The 20,475-nt window shown below is 37.9% G+C and overlaps 1 protein-coding gene across 1 annotated transcript in view; it reads left to right on the top strand.

The window, feature by feature from the left end:
* NEK7 (NIMA related kinase 7) overlaps nt 1–20,475 on the top strand; it is a gene marked incomplete at its 3' end in the record, with an annotated part of 66,557 nt that overhangs the window by 34,985 nt on the left and 11,097 nt on the right. The window contains exons 6-8 of the mRNA XM_080622641.1: nt 9,114–9,222; nt 11,518–11,625; nt 20,443–20,475. The exon at nt 20,443–20,475 is cut by the window's right edge and continues 62 nt beyond it. Of these exons, the coding sequence (XP_080478767.1) occupies nt 9,114–9,222; nt 11,518–11,625; nt 20,443–20,475 (250 nt within the window). The remainder of the gene's footprint in view (nt 1–9,113; nt 9,223–11,517; nt 11,626–20,442) is intronic.

The raw sequence follows: 20,475 nt of genomic DNA, 5'->3' as shown, positions 1-20,475 counted from the left end.
TAGGCTGTGGGACAAGCAGCCAAGTGACCCCTACGAAGGGAGAGAAATGTCTGATTGGGAATAGGGAAGACAAGTGAACTGCTGGTTAGCAGTTTTTGAGAGAAGGTAGACTAGGAAATCTTACTCCTCAGTCTTTACTGCCTTGTGTCGTAAGAGAATGAGTATAAAAGTAATGGATTGGGAAACCATGGAATGCGAGTCCCGGTACCGGACTTGAGCACAGTGAGATTAGAGAAAAGCTGGTGTGTTGCCAGAGAACAAGACAGATTGGGCAAGGATATTAGAGACAGACAGACCATCTGCCAGCAGGGAGAAAGCCTGGATGGGATAACTCAGACCAGCTAAGAACAGGATGCTATTGTGTAAATGGAGGAATTGGGATTAAGTGACAGAGATAGGAAAGGCACAGGTCTGGAATGGGGGAAGGTAAGAGGCAGGTTGTGTAGGAATTACAGATCAAATACAGATGAAATCATAGGGCTGGAAGGGACCTTAAAGCCCATCCAGTTCCAACCTCCCTGACATAGGCAGGGACACCTTCCACTAGACCAGGTTGCTCAAAGCCCATCCAGCTTGGCCTGGAACAGTTCCAGGGATGAGGCAGCTACAATTTATCCGAGCAACCAGCTCCAGTGTCTCCTTGCTCTCACAGTAAAGAATTTCTTCCCATGCACAATGAAGAACGTGTCCGGTAGTGTGTTGCCTCTTTGAATGTGGAATGGGACTCAAGGTTCAAGAGTGTTGCTGTTTTGCTGCTGTTGGCAAACGTGAATGAAGTCCACTGGCAGTACCCATCCACTGCCTGCTGAAGGATGGTACTCTGTTGTGCAAGTTACTTGGTTAGTTGCAATACTAGCTGTGGCTGTAAAAGTGCTAGCTTTGGTAAGCTGTGCATAGCAATATAATAGCTTGAATTCCTGTAGTTATTTTTATGTTTTTTTGAATCTAGGGAATTGCTTATAACCTAAGGAAGCAACACTGAATCTGCAAAACCAAGCATTCAAAGGCTAGAAATTCCTACAACCGAGTATCTTGAACTCCGGCAAATTACAGGTTTATGTCTTCTTTGAAGAACCACCGCTCTGTTTGGTGTTAAGGGTGCAACTACTCTGGATACAAATCACGATGCAGTACATGCACTACCATTTGTCATATCTGTGATGCCTTCTTTGCTGCAGTGATTGTTTTCAAGGTGGGGAGTTCAAGAAAGATGAAGGTTTCATGGTTAATACAATTGAATCCTCTCCTGAAGACCATTCTTTTTTACTGTCTGTGGTACTGTTCTGAAGAGATACTGTATAAACCACTTCAGCCACGGTTTTTTGGTAGGAATTTTAATTGCTTATTCTGTATTTCTGATATTCGAGGTAAAACTCTAGGGTTTGATTTGTAGAAGTATTGAATGTTCACAGCTTCATCTGTTCTGAGTGGAAACTGTGCTTTGAAGATGAACCGTTTCATAAAGCAGCATAAGTATGTTGAAAAGGAGGTGCTTAAATTAGTGCTTGAATTAATTAATGCTTTAGATCTTAATTCTTTGCCCCCATTCTAACCTGTAAAATGGGGATAATACTACCTCATTGTTTCTAAGGCTGTTTGTGAAAATAAACTTTACCAAGTTTATTTTATTAATTTGATATTCCAATTATATGTACCAGGAAGCCAGACCCCTCCCTGAAATTATGTTTAATAATAGGTTTTGAAGAGTGCACAATAAATAAAGCCTAGAGACATTTCCAAACTGCTCATTAGCTGAGTGTCATGAATGAATGAGAAAAGGGTCCTTTGACATGAAGAATACTGAACTGAAAACTGTGTGCATGGGCACACAGTGTCAAGGGGGAGAACTTATGGTGGCTTTAGTTCTGAGATTCTTCTTCTATGTGTATTTATGTCCAAACAGTTGACATCAGGTTTGTGGAGAAAGTATTTTTAAAGTAGGGTTTTTTTTGTTTTGGCTTTTTTTTTTTCATGTTTGTGCATTTTCTGTTCATGACACTGATTTATCCATGTCTGTAAATGCCAGTTGTAAAATGTGGAATGTGGTTCTTTTGGCTTTCAGCAGTATCTGTGTTTCACTTGCACTCTTTCTCCCATGACTGCTAGATTTTATTTAAAGAACAAAAAAGCCCACTACCCCCACCCCACTACCAAGCCTCCTGACTCATAGTCTTTTTGTTTAGCATATGGTTATGTTTTGTAACAGAGAACAGCTTGGCACCTTGCTGAAGCTACATCATTGATAAATGTTAAAAGCGTCAAAATATTTCTCTCTCAGTGTTTTTTTTCACATTCTGCATCACCTTTACTTTTAGCTTTTTTGTGTCCTCGTTTTTGAAAAGACTTTCAAAAGATAGTGTGTAGCTTCAAGAAGCATGTGGTATAATAGGATACTGTAACACAGTATGTGCTAATTACAGATCAAAGCTGAATTATTTTTATGTGCCTTTTCCTAAAGGAGAAACCAGGGGCTTTGAACCAGTCAGGCTAAATTTTGCCACTGGCCTTTATTAAAGCTGCTAAGAATCTTTAACTTTTTTACCCCCTGTAACTGAAAAATAGTGCATCCTGATTCAACTTTATATATATGCTAACTGTGTAGCAGGTAAAAAGGAAGGGCTGCATGTTCACAGGGGAAATGACCTCGCTGCAGATGGAGCCGTGAAGGCCTAAAAAAAAAAAAGCCAAGGCCTAGAGCCCTGCCAAGCTCAGAGAGCTAGTTCTGGTAAGCTTCTGCTGCCCATATGTGTGTGTTACTGAGGGATCTGACTGGTGCTTAACTGTCAACTCTGTTTTCAACCACAGCTAACCAGAACGAGAGCAGCGGCAGTGTAAGTTAGGTGCATGTGCTGGTGGAAAGGAAGCTGACTGGTCCTGCAGTATATAACCAGTGAGGTAATTGGGCTGGGTAAGTGCCAGGCAGCCACCTTATTTTTTCTGTGAATCAGCGATTTGCTGTGTGCCACTGGAACAATGAGAATAAGTGAGCAGATTTTCTGTTAAAATAATTAGACTATCAACACTGTTTTGTCTGGTGGGCAGTCTTCTTTACAGATGTCAGGCTTGAAACTATTGTGTAAGCTGACTGGTTGTACTTGCAGGGAGAGTAGTGGTGTCAGTCAGCTATAACTTGATGTAACAGTGTGTAATAGCTAAACTTCATTTAACTATTACACAGACTGTTCAAATAGCTCTAACTAAGGCAAAAGCGCTTGGGGGTATTTCCTCTCCATTTTGCCCACTGATGCTAGAATTGCCTCACTCCATAAACCCTTAAAGAGCAGGGAGAATGGAAAGATTTTATTAAGTAGTAGTTTTGTGGGCTTTTCCTGTTAGAAATGCCCTGCAAACAATATTTGGAGGTTAGTTTTTCACACTGTTGTTTTTGCAAAACCTGCACTGTCAGTGTTTGTGCTACATGAATAACTTGGTGAGAATGAAGAGAGAAGACTTTGAATTTATCTGCTGTATTTGTAGTAAAAAGAGGAAGAAGTTAAGATGGTAGCTTCTGTATTTACTGTGTCATGCTATTGCGTTTTATTTGGAAGTAGAGTTAATGATTCAAGCACGAGTTTCAGCTCTTTATGCTTTACCAGTTTTCCCAAGGAGGTTTATTGGAGAGAGATGCATGTAAATAAATACTGTTGAATTTAAACATACAGCTGTGTGTTTTAAGAAGCCTCACTCATGGGTGACAGCGGAGACTATGAAAATGATGCAGTACTGGAAGTTTTATGTTAGTGGCTCAGTGACTAGATCTGATTTCAGTAGGTGATCTTCATCTCCGAACACTGGATGCTCTTTTTTGCATGAGCAAAAATGTTAGGTGGGACAGAGTGGCTGTAGGTGGACTACTTGGAAGGGAAGAATAAAATGAATCCCTGCAAAAGCAGTTGGATAAAAATATGTATAAATAAGTGACTTTGTTCAGAACTTTCTCAGGACTCTGCATTTAATCAGGAGTCTTATTAACAGTGCCATTAATAGATTATTAGCATGAAAGAATAGACTAAAAAAGGAAAAAAATACAAGAATTTTGACTTGCGTTTTTCTTGCGAGGCTTTCAATTTCTTGTACATAGATGTCTCTATTTTGATTATGTGCGAAAGAAGATTGTGTTTGAGAAGATGTTTCTATCTCAATTCTTTGGTATGTTTGTGGTGGGTTTTTTATTTAGTTCGTTTAGGGAAGACCATAGCGTGATTCTACTAGTCTGCCCTTCTGATACTAGTAGGTACTTCTGTTAGCACAATTATTTTGTGCATTAGGTTTTATACTGTGTCTTAGTCTTTTGTGCAATTGATTTAATCAAGTTATTTGCCATATACTGAGATCATTAACAGAGACTGAATTTATTCTTTGGTTTTTTTTAAACGCATTTTTTTTGGTGGATTCTGAAAGAGAAAACTACAACATAAGCGACTGTAAATCAAAAGAGGAAAAACATCCAGGTATTTTTTTTAATTAATTATTTTTAGTCTCTTTATTGGCCAAGTACTTCTTAGTTTCTGTATGTTCAGTTGGTAGATGACAAATAATCTGGATTTTTTTAAATATTTGTTCTATTTTTACAGCTAAGAGACAGCTGCTACTCTTGAAATGTAGGCAAATTTGTGATCAGACTGGATGAATGAATCAAGATGTAGTGAAAAGTTCTATTTGTGTTTCTGCATAGAAAGCAAGAAAAAATGGCAGAAAACTTACAATGGTCTGAAGAGGTGGGCAGCTTGAATTCATGAATACACAGAGCTAGGCAAAACTTTGAGGACACTGCATTCCGTCTAGAATTATATTGCCTTTTAAATAGGAAGTGCCATGTAGAAACTTAATTTCTACATACATGAGTCTCTGATCTTCACTTTGAAATGCAGAGATGTTGAGCTCCATCTTCACTCATCTGTCTTTTGACCCTGTGTTCCCTTGCCAGTTCTGCTTAGTTTTTGTTGTATTCACAAGAACTCTTGCTTGCGCTTCTATAATTTCCTATTGCAGCTGCCTGACCTACTCTTTCCTCTTTCTGTTCTTTCTGCTAGACCACATTAAAAATTACTCCCAACAAAAGACAGGCAGAAGTGGTGCTTGTTGTGTGTTGCTCGGAAGTTCCTTGTAATAATCCTTTCTGTGTTGCTTTCCTCTTGATGAAATTCTGATTTATTCCAACAAATATATGGTTGTTGAAAAACCAAAACAATTAAACAACAAAACCGCCAAAAAACCAAACCCTTGGTATTTTTGTAGGCTGGAAGTGAAGTAATGGGGACAGATGCAATCAAGTTTCTCATCAAAACATGAAGGAAAGCAAAAGGAATATAAATAAAGCAAGGAAATGATCGTTCTCGTTTTACTTTTCCTCCAAATTCTGTCTTTAATTTTATTTCTTCTTTTAATAAAAGTGTGTTCCCTTTTTCACTCCCCCCCCCGGTCTAAACCAGGCTAAATCACACCTTAGAATTCTCTGAAACACTAACGCCAGAATTGAATGCTAAGTTCTTTCCCAGCATGGCTACTGAGACGTAGTCATATCTCAAATCTCCAATTGCACTGAAATCATCTATGTTCACTGTTCTTTATTCATCAGCAGGAAATCCTTAGTTTTCTTACAAAAGTCAAACATAGTCCTTTAAGAGTATTCTCTGAACTGTGCTTGTTAAGCCTAGATGAGACCATTTGCTAATTGCTGTCACTTTTGCTTTTGGAATTTGACCTTTAAAGCATCATCTTTAGTAACTCAGTATAATATAATCCTATTTTTTTATATTAATTTCAAACTTTTTTTCCCTGTCTACCTTTTACTTTTTTTATCCTTCCCAGAAGCTGAATGGCATGTGCTGTTTAGGTGCAGGGCAACTATATTTAACTAAACTAGGATGCAAACATTTGGGGAATATTTAACTTTTCTTGTAGCAATTCATTAGAGAAGCCCAGGAGAATTCCATTTTCCTATAACCGAACTGCTCAGTCATTCTGTGAAAAGGGATGAAAAGACAAGCAGGTGATATTAGCTGCCTACCTTAAAGCTCTTTAAGGTGTTTGAATAGCAGATTTACGACCACAAAAATTTCCAGTTGCATTAAATGACTGAATTGCAATTTCCTCTGTAGTGCCATTGTGAAAACTCTTCAAAGTAGGTTTTTGAGATTCCATTCTCAATGGCAGAGATGGAAACTTTGTGGGGTATGTCTTTTGAAACAAATAATTCTTGCTAGGAGATAGTCTGCTGCTTGAGCATGCCTGTTATTCTCTGTTTACCTGATAAAACACTAGCTTGCAACACTGCCCAAATTTTTAATGCACATGTACAAGCAGTTCCTTTTTTGCCCAGATTCAAATCTGTTGAGGCTGATGTTTTATCTCTAACAGGATTATGTTTTTTTAATGTCACACCCTAGAAGGTCAGTGATTTGAGGGACATCAGGACAGGTGGAAGAAGCAGAATAGTGAAATGTTGAAGATGAGAGTGCTGCAGAAAGCTGTATGTCAGGCTGTATTCCTTTGAGGTCAAATTTGAGCAGGTAATAGCAACTCTCATACAGTGGACAATGACTAATAAGTTTGCTTGATTATGTAGACTTTGGGATGCTTGAGACATTACAGCATTAGGCAGAGAATTAGTTTCAGCATTAACAGTTTGTGGTGCTGATACGCTCTGCTACAGTAGAGGTTAAAATAATTGTTTTGGCATCATGTCATCTGCACTTTGGCTTCCCCACAGGGAGGAGGCAAACCCCACAACCATTAGAACTGCATTTTGCATTGTGGATTATTTAAAAATGAAGGAGAGAGAAAAGGATCTTGCTTTCAATACAGTTAATATGTGCTGTATGTATAAATTTAATTATGCTGATTGGCATAAAATAGGTTTGACCACGCTTTCTATTGATCTATATTGCTTGTCAGAAGGTAAAGTTCTAATCAGGAACGGAATTCCTTTTCCTTACTGATTTTTCTCAGAATTAACTCTGCCTGCTGGACTGTTTCTTAGAAACATATAACTTGTTTCAATAGCTAGTTTTGCAAAATCAGTCTTTTCATCACTGCTTTGGCTGTTGGTGGACAGCAGCTCAAGAAAACATTGAGAATATGTATTTTGATGGAAGAAGATAGTGTAATTAATGAGTACACAAAGCAATTTTCAGTGAGTTTATTTTAGAGATAATTGTTTTCAAACCTACACAAGAGAAAATGGTACCTGTTTCTTGTTTAGTTTAAACGTTGTTAGCAAATCTAGCAGCTCTTTTTTTGCGTCCTCTGTAGATGGATAAATTCTACAGGATTAATATTGATGCTTTCAGTCAGGAAAGGGTTGTTTTTATGCAAAATTATTAATGCCTTCAGTGGAGTGGGACTGCATTTTAAAAACTGTTGTTATACTGCGTGCTTGCGCTGTAAGAACTGAAGCCGATTTTCCTAGTGTACAGTTGGCTACAGTGTTGTAGATGGCAAATGAATAAAATGTCAAAAGAATACTTGTACATAAGTACTTTAAAAGGATGCTGATGTACTTTAGGTACACTGGAATGGAAATCTGTAATGGAAAATCTTCCCATTTCAGACATTTTGTTAATGGGTTAATGGTGGCTCATCACTGTGCTTAGATTAAAAAAAAAACATAAGTCAGAATGTTTAAATAAAGTACCTAGTTATAATTATGATGATTTCAGAATGCATTTTAAATCAAGGAACTGTGCTTTCATGTGCACATACTTACATGTATTGTGTATTTATTTTTAAATGAAAAGAAACCTGGTCTCCATCTTCCTGTTGACATCAAACGATCCTCTGATATGCAAATCCAGCTATGGGGAGAACAGATACACAGCGTTTGTTTGGATTCAATCCAAGACTGCAAGAGAATTATATTTAAAAAAGTAATTTATATGCTTTGCCTCATTTAAATGAAAATGCATTTTGAAATAATCCCTATAACTAAACACATTTTGGTGAAATGTTATGATCCTTTGTATGACTGATACGTTTGGCTATGTTTAGTTTAAAAACATCTTTCTCGTACTCCTGCATGTGTCTGTAATGCGTAGATGCATCTGTCAGCTTCTCAGTGGCACATTTTAATATAGTATATGAAAATACTTGTATTTTTCCAGCATAATAAATGCTTGTTATATGAACTTCCTTAGGGTGTTCGTGTGAAGCGTTATGTGTGTGTACATATGCTGCTAAAATAGATCGAAGTACTTTGCTTTCCATCTAAAATTTTGCTATTATTAATGTTGTAATTCCTCTGTGCGTTTAACTTAAAAATCTGTCAAAATGGGAATTCTTTAAAAAGAGAGATTAAATGAGCAGCAGTTTTTCAGTTGTCTTACCTTCAGCTGCAAAATTTAGAGTGATCAAACTTGAATGTTTTAGCACTGGCTGAATTCCAGGTTTTCAGTAGATATTTTTGGAGGACTGTCATTCCAGTCCCTGAATACAGTATTTGAAGGAGATGTGTGTAGCAGAGCATAATTATGTTTAACGTAGGCTTTAACAGGCCATTGAACTGTGACCAGTGATTGGGAATGGTCATTCATACAGGGTGGAAGATATTTGCGGAGGAGTTAGGTAACTGTGAAATTGTCAGAAATCACAGTCCCTTTAGTCCCGTTTTACGTATAGCAGAAGTTTCCAAGACTAACCGGATCAGCTCTTCTTACATGATCTTTGTGCTTGTGGATCACTACTGTTTTTTATTTCTATTTAGAAAATAAGCATATGGAAATCCATGTTGGTGTAAGGAAGTATTTAATTTGGGAAGCTTTGTGGCACATACCTTTGTATCTGACCTTTGTTCTGTGGCTGCTTACTGTACGCTAGACTGTTCTGACTGCGTTAATCCTGCGCTGAGGATTGCTAAATAGCATATAAATACTCTTTTGGGATAGCAGCTTTATTTCATTAATGTCATGTGTGTCTCTGTGTTGACAAGCACATACATTGATGACGCATGTGTTAGTATTTAAGGGAAAAGCTTTATGTCAAGAATTTTTGTTAAACTTTTCTCATTAGTTTGGAAGCCTCTATTGTTTTTAAATAAAGGATTTTCTATCTTTTTTTCAGATGTTTTGTGTAAGTTTCAAATTTTAATATTCAGTGTCCATCCTTTTTTCCTTAAGCATTTTAAGAAACAGAAGAGGTTGATTCCTGAAAGAACAGTTTGGAAGTACTTTGTTCAGCTTTGCAGTGCCTTGGAACATATGCATTCTCGTCGTGTTATGCATAGAGGTAATATAGGATCAATAATGATTTGTCTTTACTAAACCTTTTACTTCGTGAGAATTAAGCCGTTTCAATGCCAGTGACACCAAATAACATCATACTGGAATTGATTTTGGCAGCTGATGCAATGTGTGTTTTTTGTAATGTTTTATAAGCAATGGAAAACTGTGACAGAAGTTCGTGATTCTGCATTTGTTGTGGTAAGCGTTTGTTTGCGGCAATGGCTTGTGATACCAAGGTTTCAAAATAAGTCATAGTACTGTGATGGAGACCCTGGACTGCTACCTCTTTGGTCAATTCATTTTGCTGGCTCTGATTTTCTGTCCTGTTCTTCTGTGTTTTCCCATTCTCTTTCCCATTGCCTGCATTCTTGCACAGCTATCCATCTGTTCTTTTCACCTTTTGCACCTTTTTTTCTTGTAAAAGTATTTGCCTCCTGCCTTGCTTTTTGGTGATGTATAGGCCTATCTCCTGTTCCCTTGTCTACTGGATTATGTGCAGCTATGAGAATTTTCTCCCCTTCTCTGCTTCTCTCTGCTATTTCCAATCTCTGTGTCAAGTACTGTGTCCCAACAGCCCTTGTAGATGCCAGCTAACTCTGTCAGGTACTAAATCTCTTTTACCCATTTCAAACCTCTCTACTGCTGTCTCCTCTGTATGCTGTCTTCATTTTACCTTGTAACAGAGTCAAATAAAACAGATCATGGTATAGCTGCTTCTCACATGTACCATTTCTTTTGCTCTGGAAAGCCCTCTGGCTATGAATTTCAAGCTATAAATATGGGCTATCTCTTTGGGTTCAGGTGAAATTGTGTCTTAGGTTGGTGACTTCCTTCTGCTGGGATGTAAATAGCTGCCTGAAAACAAAAGTCCATCTGTCTCTGCTGAGCTTTGTCATTTGCAACCAGAGATGTTGCACTCTTCAGGAGATCGATTTGGATGCCCCTGCCCTTGCTGGTAGCTTTGCCTTGTGATTCTTCTTTTTCTTTTTTCTTCTCCTTTGCCCATTTGTACTTATATCTGCAAGTGCAAAATACCCACAAAGAAGGACATAAAATTACAGATTCTTTCCATAGGGTATAGGTATCTTCCTTTAATGCTTTTATAACTAAACTAGCTTATTTCAGTATATTTTCTTTAAAAATCAGAATGAATTTAAACTCCTTAAACTGAAAGGCAGTCTTCAAAGCTTCTGGCAAACCTATAGCAAATCTAACAATTCCATGGTTACACATCAAAGCCAGTGACAGCTGAAGCTATTTTTAAGTTTCACTGGTATCAGTATTGGATTGTTAAACAAAGGTGATACAAACTCCTGAAAAGTAGGTCAGATAGCTGCATAACATAATTGTTTCTGTATTCCTCTGCTAGGCTTATAAGCTTTTGTAACTTTTTATTGGAAACCTGAGAATTCTGGTGTGTGAAGGGTTATAAACCATTCCTTTTACTGTACCCATATCATATGCAAACAGTAACCCCCTCTTATCCAAGTTAAGAGATTTTCTTTTTAAGTTCAAGCAATGGTGCATTGCTGTTGAGCTGAGTAAGAGCTTAAGCACACTTGCTAAGCAAATACCAGGTCAGTTTGTTTAGAAGACTAACGGGACAGATACCTTGTTGAAAATGATAAAACGTAAATCTTTGCTGTTATCTCTAAAGGTTTGGATTAACATTTTAACTGAGTGTTACTTGTGAAAAATAACTCTAGATATACATAATTATTTTTCTTTGTTTCTACTTGATTAGCTCAATTCCATTGAAAAGTTCAAATAGCCTTTCTCATGAGTAAAACTTTTTTTTTTTCAATGTCTGCTATTAAAGAGAATCAGTTATCTATCTCAAAGAAGTAACATCAAGCCACTGTGGGTAATCTGATCAGTAAAAGTGATGAAAAATGTTTTGCAGTTCTTAAACGTTTTTAGTCTGTTACTTAAGACATAACCTAATTTTAATGGAAGACCTTATATGTAGCTTATTTATAAAGTTATAATGAACTCCCTTTATATGCTGCTTTGGGTGTGGGGTGGGTGCTGGTGTTTTGATGTTGTTGTTTGTTTGCTTATGTTTTTTCTTCTTTTAAATATTTTCCATGGCTCTTGATTTTCTTTTTTTGAGTGGTGTTTGTACTATTAAAATAGTTAATTTGAAATTCCGAATCCCAGACTCCTCTTTCTGAGCAGCACAATCAAATTTTATTAGGACTAGCTGTAAATAAAAGCCTCTTTCTTTATTAGTAGAACAGTAGCTGGTTTTGCAATCTCATTGTGACTTTTAAATGTTTTATTTTTTTCTCCCCCCCAGATATAAAGCCAGCCAATGTGTTCATTACAGCTACAGGGGTAGTAAAGCTTGGAGACCTTGGACTTGGTCGATTTTTCAGCTCCAAAACTACAGCTGCACATTCTTTAGGTAAACTTTCTCTGAAGTACAGGTGCTGGGGAGGTATGGATTTTTTACATGGTGAAAATACTGTGCACACTCATGAGGTGGAAGAAGGTTTGGTCCAGCTAAAGCTTTTCTATAATAAAGAAATTTCTATAATATATATTAATATATATATTTAAAAATAAAGTAATGGTCAGCACCATGAACAAACACAGAGAGGCTGTAACACCTTTCAGTTGTACAGCTCGTGGTTTGGTGTGTTGTTTCTGCCCCGCCAATCCCCAATGACTTGTTCGAATCATTTAATATTTATTCTTGGATCAAAACAAGTCTTCATGATAATACTGTTTTCTAGAAATGCTAGGAAAAAATGAGATAGGATGAGGGTCAGTGGTTTTAAACTAAAAGAGGGGATATTAATGCTGGATGTGAGGAAAAAACTTTTTACATGGTGGTGGTAAAACACTGGCACAGGTTGCCCAGAGAAATGATGGATGCACCATCCCTGCAGATAGTCAAGGCCAGGCTGGATGTGGTTCCAGGCAACCTGATCTAGATCAAGATTCCCTGCTTTTATTGCAGGAGGTTGGACTAGATGAGCTTTGAAGATCCCTTCCAACCGAAGTTATTCCATGATTCTGTAAGATTGATACGCATTTTCTTAACTTCATTGAACTTTAATCAGTGTTGGAAATCAAGTAATTCAATGTGCCTGTATGTGTAGAACTGAAGACTTGTTGGTTATATACTTTGCAAAGGCTATACAGAGGAGTTTCCCCCTTTTAAGGTGGAGTTTCCCAGTATAAGCTGAGTAAGTCAAGGAGAGATCAGAATTGGGCTTTATGAACCATAAAGAGTTTAGAAACTAAACAAAAAAAACCCCAAAGCAACCCACAAAAATCACAGAAACCTTTTTGAAATACCAGATTTCTTTGCTAGCACATTCCAAACCTAACATATTATTGACAAAAAAATAACAAACCAGGACACATCATCTATTTCCAAACAAAATTTTCATTTAATTTGCATTTTTTGAGTATCATGTGGAGACTGAGATGATTAAATGGCCTTTAAAGAGGAATAACTAAAAGTTTGGCAGCTATTTTAAGTTTAAATGTAGGGAATGGACAAATGACAGAATCTAAGAGGGTCTCTCTAAAAGAGAAAAGCTTTATAAATAGAGTAGCATCTGCTTTAAAGAGAGGTGTAAGAATTAGTGTTTATGGTAAAGCTATGGCTTTTTAGTTAAAAAAAAAACCCCTTTTTCCCTGCTGAAGTGGCTGTGTTTAATGGTTGCTGAATTCAAGCCTGTTCACTGACTGCAAAGAGTGTGAAATGAACTTTTGGACCCCTCAAGAATAGAGCCATTGATGGCAGCATCTAGAATTGCCTCCTGTTCCTTATAAAGGGTATTGAGGCGGGCAGAGTACCTTAGTGGTACTTGAATATACAGATAGGTAAAATCAATTCAAATGCTGTCAGTGAGAATTTTTCACAAATGACAGTAACAATTCTGTAATTAGGCATTTGGTTATTTTCATATGTTTGGTAAGAGTGCACTGTAAGGAAGATAGTATCTAAGAAAGCCAAGAATGGTTAAGTACTACTTACAGTCCCTGTCTTAAGGCCGTGGGAGGACACACAATTGTGTTTGCTCAGATGGTGGTGTTTCTAATTAGACTATGAAATATCAGACTTTTTGGATTAAAAATGTTGATTGTATCCTCACCTCTTAATTTAGCTTATTCAGAGTGTGGAAAAAGAGAGCATTGATGTGCAGTATGTTTATACCATATTTGAGGTGTGGTTGATCCTAGTGTTAACATCCCAAAACCCCTATTTTAGAAAGCAAATTTTTGATAAAATCCTTACTTCCCTGTCTTCCAGAAAGCCTTTACTTGTGCTTTTGTGCCTTTCTGTTTTATTTATCATGTTTCGTGTATACTCATACTGGTATAATCAAAACCATGAGTAAATGTTGAGATCTTAATAGGAGTGAGGTAAAACTTGGGCATGGATCTACAGTCTTGCATTAATGAAAAAGAGAGAGAAAGGAACAGAGGAGAAGCAGTGAGACTGGGCTGGAAATGGGTTTGAGTTCCATGCTGAAGTTCAGATATAACCCTACAGATTATCAGATGATAATAGTTCATGGCATGGTGTATTATATAAGTGCTGCTCTTTGTGCTGCTGTCGTAGTCTAGTGGCCACCTCTGGTAGCACTGTGGTGATCTTTGTAGTTGAGTCCTGCTACTGCCTGCAAATGATAGAAGGATGTAAATGAGGAGTTTGAAGAGGAAGCTCTAAATTCTAATCTGTGGGTGGGAGTGCACAAAGAAGACAGAAGTCTTGGTTGTGAGAGCAGAAGAGCTAGATTTCTGTTCTGAGGCAGAAATCAGGAAGTTAGAGGGAGAAACTGCTTCAGCCCTGGATTATTTTTGCTCGTTGCAGGGGAATGCTTGCAAAGGGACTGAAGACTGAGCTAGAGTTAGGAACAGAGTAAAACCCTCAAGCCCTTTTAAGTTCGTCTCTTACAAGAGTCATCCAGAGAGTGGGGTGGGTAGGGAGATGGAAGCTTTGTTTCTAATGTTAGGTGCTGTGTCTTGATAGAGGAGCTGTTAATTTTTGTTTTCTCCTTTTTTCCCCAATCTCCTTTTCTCCCATTCCCTCTTACTTATGACCTAATGTCAGAATTCAGCCTAGGAAAAAGGCTTTGTTCAGCTGTTAATTTAGGCTACACTGGAGGCAGTGACACCCTGATTTATTGCCTCACTAGCAGGGACCACTTTTTTTAAAATTTTTTAAAAAAAAAAGAGAAAAAAGTTTCTCTTACAGTTTCTGATACTGGTTTTCCTGTTGTATCTTTCAAATCTGTGTCTTTTTATGATTCCATAAACCTTTGGAGCACAAAACCCAGTGAAGTACAAACATATATATAGCAATTTATACTTGTTTGCAGCCTTTATAAAAATTTCAGTAGCAAACTAAATTCAGGCTTTCTGAGATAAAGAAATGTACTAAAAATTTTATTAGCTACAGCTTCTAACTGCTAATTATGAATAATACTGATTTAATTAGAATACTTGCTGATGGTCCATTTGAAACGACTGGAAATATTGCACTGGTCAGGGTTTTTTAATGCTCTTAACTCTTTCTATGCAGCTTTATCAAAACAGTAGAATTTTCTGTTGTGCCATGTATATACCTTTTTGAAAATAGAAAATATCTTCTCCAAAAATGCAGAAGAAGCGGAGGCATTTGGCATTGTTGATGCAATACAAACTTGACAAAATCTCGTTTTCAGAAGACTTTATATTAAAAAGGGGAAGATGATCCACAAAAAGCTTCTTATTCCTTTCCCTATGACTGTGTGTGAGGGGTCTGGTTTTGAGTTTTGTCTTGGTTTTTTTTCTAATTGCCAAATGCTAGGCCTTATGCTCTTTGAAATGGCAGTTCTGAGGCTAGCTCATGGAAATGTGTATTTTCCCATCTTTGTTAGTCTTTCAGTGGGTCTAAGGGTAGTCCTTAAATTGGTCCTTCAGTATTTTAGAGTTTCAATTACAAAAAAAAAATCACTTTGGTTCTCTAGTGTGGTTGTTAGAGAGCTGCACATTGTTTTGTCCAGGTGGACACTGCTGCCATGATGTGAATGCCTTCATGCAGGGCAAAGGAGCAGATCTGCAGTCTTCTTAAAATGCTTGGAAGCAAAGGATCATCTGTATTGAATTCTGGTGTTTCTTCTGTGGTTTGATAACTTCTGTCATTTCCATAGTACTGCTGTCCCCAGCACAGAGCTGTGTTATGAGTGATTTGACCGTAAACTCACGCGGATTGTGGAGTATAAAATACCTTGTAAAAATGCGTGCAAATACTCTCGTTTTCTCTTACATATGGATCTCTAACCCAGCAGAGGGTGTCAGACCCAGTGCTGATATGGTGGTGTTCGGCACCGTTTTGCTCTGAATACAAAAAGCTCCACTTGCATGCTCTTAACCAAACTGTTCTGAGAACTTGCGCTCTCATTGCATAGGAAGGCTTGCAGGGAAACCTGCAGCTGATTCATCAGTCTTCAAAGAAGCTGAATTAAACCAGCTCTTATTTTATGTATAAAACCTGAGCTGTTGTACAATAGGTTGAAAACTGAAGGTAAACTATTGTGCTGTTCCAGTGCTACATTATAAAGTAACCTGAGATACAGATCGGTTTCTGCAGTTAGACTATTTGCATCATGTATTTAGGTTGCAGATTACTTTGGATAATTGCAGTATTTTAGGTCCTGTATCTGTTGATGAAGATGAGCCTATTGCTTAGAAATGTCCTATTAAAATAAAGGAGTAACAAAAAAAGAAAAAAAATATGGAGAATGTTGTCAGTGGCTTGTTACCCTCAGTGTTCCGTACTGCAGCTTAGTTTGTCTTCAGCGTGAAAAATTCGTCTTGTTAAACACTTGCATGTGTTGAACTCTGCATTATAAAATTCCTCATGGACATGGAGTCATTTATAAACCATATTGTTTGACTGCTTAAATAAATTTGGCCTCTTTTTTAAACTGAAGTCTTGTTTTGGAATTCTTTGAAAATCAGAAGACTTACTGAAGTGATTTTCGCCTGATTCCTGACCTCAGATAGTTTGTGTTCCCATGCATGGAATGTCAGTAAAAATTACATGGCTTTTTTGAAAACTAGTCTATTAAACATCTCTGGATCAGCTATTACATTGTTTTCTATAAGTAGTATTAACATTTGCCAGGCAGATTTTTCTTCCAGCTCAAAAATGCTTGTATTTAGAGCTAGTTACTGTGCTGTGTGCAACTCCTGGATGCATTGTTGGTTTTTAAGTGAATGCTCTCTTTAACTCAGCTGCAATGGGATGTATGTGTTTATGCAGTTAATAAGATGGCCTGTTTATATCATAACTCCCTTCTTCATAATAGTTTCTTTGCCTCTGATACTTCAGATCCAGCTTCCTGCCCCCTAATAACCATCATTTCCGTAATGTCTACTGCCTGTCCCAATAGCAGAAGGTGTGCACAAAGAAACACTGCTTTCTGGATCTGCAGCATCTTTCAATGGAGGGAGCTGCAGAGCAGCAGCAGACTGTGAGGAAGCAGTTTATTTGACCCAGGCCATTTTCAAGGAGATTACCATTTAGACCTGCAGGTTATCAGAGATAATGCAAATGCAGTGAACAGAATGCTAAAGTTACAAATTTTGTTCTTAAAAATATAGGTATCTTAATGTTTTACATCTCTGTCTTGTATTATCTCATTTCCAAGTCCTCAGATGAGTAAAGAAAGTCACATGTCTTTGTAGTATTGTGGTGCTCGGTTTCACTGAACAGGAAAAAAACCTCCATACTGTATAATAGCATGTGGTAATTGCTTGCAAGCAGTACAGGTATGGATCAAGGTTCATAGAATCATAGAATAGTTAGGGTTGGAAAGGACCTTAAGATCATCTAGTTCCAACCCCCCTGCCATGGGCAGGGACACCTCACACTAAACCATGTCACCCAAGGCTTTGTCCAGCCTGGCCTAGAACACGGCCAGGGATGGAGCATTCACAACCACCCTGGGCAACCCATTCCAGTGCCTCACCACCCTCTCAGTAAAGAATTTCTTCCTTAGATCCAATCTAAACTTCCCCTGTTTAAGTTTGAACCCGTTACCCCTTGTCCTGTCACTACAGTCCCTGATGAATAGTCCATCCCCAGCATCCTTGTAGGCCCCCTTCAGATACTGGAAGGCTGCTATGAGGTCTCCACGCAGCCTTCTCTTCTCCAGGCTGAACAGCCCCAACTTTCTCAGCCTGTCTTCATATGGGAGGTGCTCCAGTCCCCTGATCATCCTCGTGGCCCTCCTCTGGACTTGTTCCAACAGTTCCATGTCCTTTTTATGTTGAGGACACCAGAATGGTACACAGTACTCCAGGTGAGGTCTCAGGAGAGCAAGATTGCAACCATTCCTTAAAACAGGGAGCAATGCCGTTAGTAGTTCCTGAATGTCAGAATAATGAATCTTTCTTGTCATGTTCTATTAAAAACAGTTTACAAGTAGTAATGATGTCTAGATCTTTAGGTTGCTTTTGTGATTTGATAACTAGCATAAGTAATTTCAGTTCCTTTCACTTGTTGGTCATTGGGGGCTTCAGGTTGTATTGCAGTTAAGGTGTTGCACCAGGCTAAATGCTGTAAAATGATAGCATTTGTTCTTCCCTTTCACTATCATCAATCTTTCACAGTCATATCAGACCCCTAATGTATCAGCAGGCTTCCCAGAGCTACTGGTTAAAATTACCTTTGCTTTTGGTAAACTATGAACCTTCAAACCTCCGTGTTTTCAGCTGCCCCCTGTGGATTCTGTGAAGCCTCTTTCAGGCACATTACTCACTGCCAGCTACTTGTGTGATGTCTCAGAGCAGCAAAGGCAGTGCTGCTGTAACCAGTTAAGAACCAGATTACTCTTGAACTTACTTTTTTCATTGTTAGGTGAATTCTGACAGCAAAGCATCAGAATATACTAAGCTGGTGCAGTAATTAATGGATGCAAAATCCAGCTGAAAGTTTTCAGAGGTGTCCAAGCTCGTAAGTCCTTGGGAGGTAAATAAAATATAATAAAATTGAAGGGGGAACACAACAGTAAGGATAATAAAGGTATGAGGGCTGTGTTATGCCAAATGGTGTTTAATTACAGTTTCCAATTTTAAGATAGCTGTCATTATGCGCCCATTAAATTACTGCTGTTGATAAATTAGAATAACAAGGTTGCTTCTGTATATTCTGGTAGCTATTTCTGTGTTGCAGACCACCCATCTGCATGCCTATTGTTTTACAGGGGAAAGATCATCTCTCTTACTCATTCCTCTGTTATGGGTGAATATGAACATCCCATGAGAGAAAATGGTTTTCACAGTACTCCATCATTTTGAGTTGTCTTTCCCTAGCCTTTTTCCCTTTAAGCTCTTAATCTCTTGCAGTTTCAGTTCAGAGCTGCAGTGATTCTTCCGGCTAGTGCTAAGGGAGCCTCTGGGGACAGGGGCTGTGGAACCTGGGGCTGAGAGTCCCCCCCTGAAATATTTAGGGGAACAAATCTATTGTAGGATGTGATATGGGACTTCATCTGTTAGAGAAGCATACTCTTAGTTTAAATGGGTTTCAAATATTTTTTTCAATATTGTTTGCCAAGAAGGAGATCAGTTGAAATTATGGGTTACCAGCAGTAGTGGCCTGACCTGGGATAAGGTGGTACTGGGTTTCCCAGTCTAAGATGGGTCTTGCAAGCAGGAAAGTATTCCACCCCTCCCTAAGAAAGTATGACATAGTTTGGGATGTCAGCTTTTCTAAAAGATAGGGTACATTGTCAAAGCAAACCCCTTAATTTTGGGAAGTGGTTAGAGTAAAATTAATAATCTCATTGATAAAAACCATTAACTTGTTTATTCAGATTTGGAATTACTTACATACTCACTGTATCTGTTTCCAGTTTTCATACAGAGATCAATTCTGAATAGGTGAGGTTAATTCTGAAGTGTGGAAGTAATAACAGATCTCTTGTGTTAAATAAAATAGTGTGAGGGTCATACTCTGATTTTCATAGTTTGCAGTGAAAGTGTGGATGTTAATCTGGCTATGTTGCAAGATTTTTAGTTTTGAAATAAGGTCCATTTGTGTTGAATTGACAGAATTCAGGTGATTTTCATCCTGAGGATTCAGTGATGAAGAAAATATTTGTCCACACTAAACTGAAGTAAAAATCTACATATATCTGTGACTCTTTGCTGTTAGGCAGTTCATTTTAGGGGAGTAGGGGGAGAAAGTTCAGCCAATGCACCAAAATTGCCACTCCTGTTATTTTCTATAACTTCTGGTTTTGTCGATCTGTCACATATGAACGCATCACTTGGGTACATTTTTAAGTGGCCTTTTTTTTTTTTTCGTAGATCTTAAATCTTTCACAATTCCTCTCTTCCAAGTAACTTGTAACACAGATGGGTAGTGTCTAATTAAAATCAAGGGGAGAGATGTCCTGCAGTATCCAATTTAAATTTGCTCTGGGACAGTGCTAGTAAACGCTGCTTTTCAAGAGCAGACGTCTCCAGAGCCCACAGCTCTGAGGCAGGATTAAGCTAGGATAGCCACAGATCTGGGAGCTGAAAAGCCCGTGCAGAGTCTAGTCCTGCAGCAGATGGCTGAGTTGCGTGTAGGAACCTCGGCTTCTGTTGGGCTAGGAGGTTTTCCTGCCTTCCTCTCTGGGAAGCTGAAGATTCTGGATTTCAGGCTCAATTTTAGCTTCAGATATTCAAACTAAATTGTGTTTATCAGTTTTGAAAGTAGCTTTTCCAGATTGGCGTAGTGTCAAAAGGAAGAACAGACACCTAATTTCAAAAATAATACTACTACTAATACTAAGCCACAAAAAGAATTTCTAGCTGTTGATATTTCCAGCCACAGTGATAACAGTTTGTAAAGGAGTGGGGACACGCGTGTATGTGCGTGTGCTATGTTCCCTTGGTTCTCTTCAGAAGAAAATAATTACTTTTGAGCTTCTCTAAAAGCAAAAGTTCTGTTTTGGAAGTGGAAGTATTCTACAACTGAATAATTCTGGTAATTAGATATCAGTAGTGAAAAAAGCTGCATTAGAAGAAATGGATATCTAGTTCATGTGTATTTTTATCAAACTGAAGACTCGTTATATGTGAGTTATATGTGTAAAATAATGTGTAAAATTATATGTGTAAAAATGTGATGTATCGAAGATGAAAAAGTTTTTCAGCCAGGAAGTCTGTACTTTTACTGCTATATAAGAGAAATTCTCATCAAAAAATGCTTCTGTATTTATTGCAGTTGGTACACCCTATTATATGTCTCCAGAGAGAA

Source organism: Psittacula echo, assembly GCF_963264785.1.
Source record: "Psittacula echo genome assembly, chromosome: 7".
NCBI lineage: Eukaryota > Metazoa > Chordata > Aves > Psittaciformes > Psittacidae > Psittacula > Psittacula echo.
This window is presented reverse-complemented; position numbering and strand designations above follow the sequence as displayed.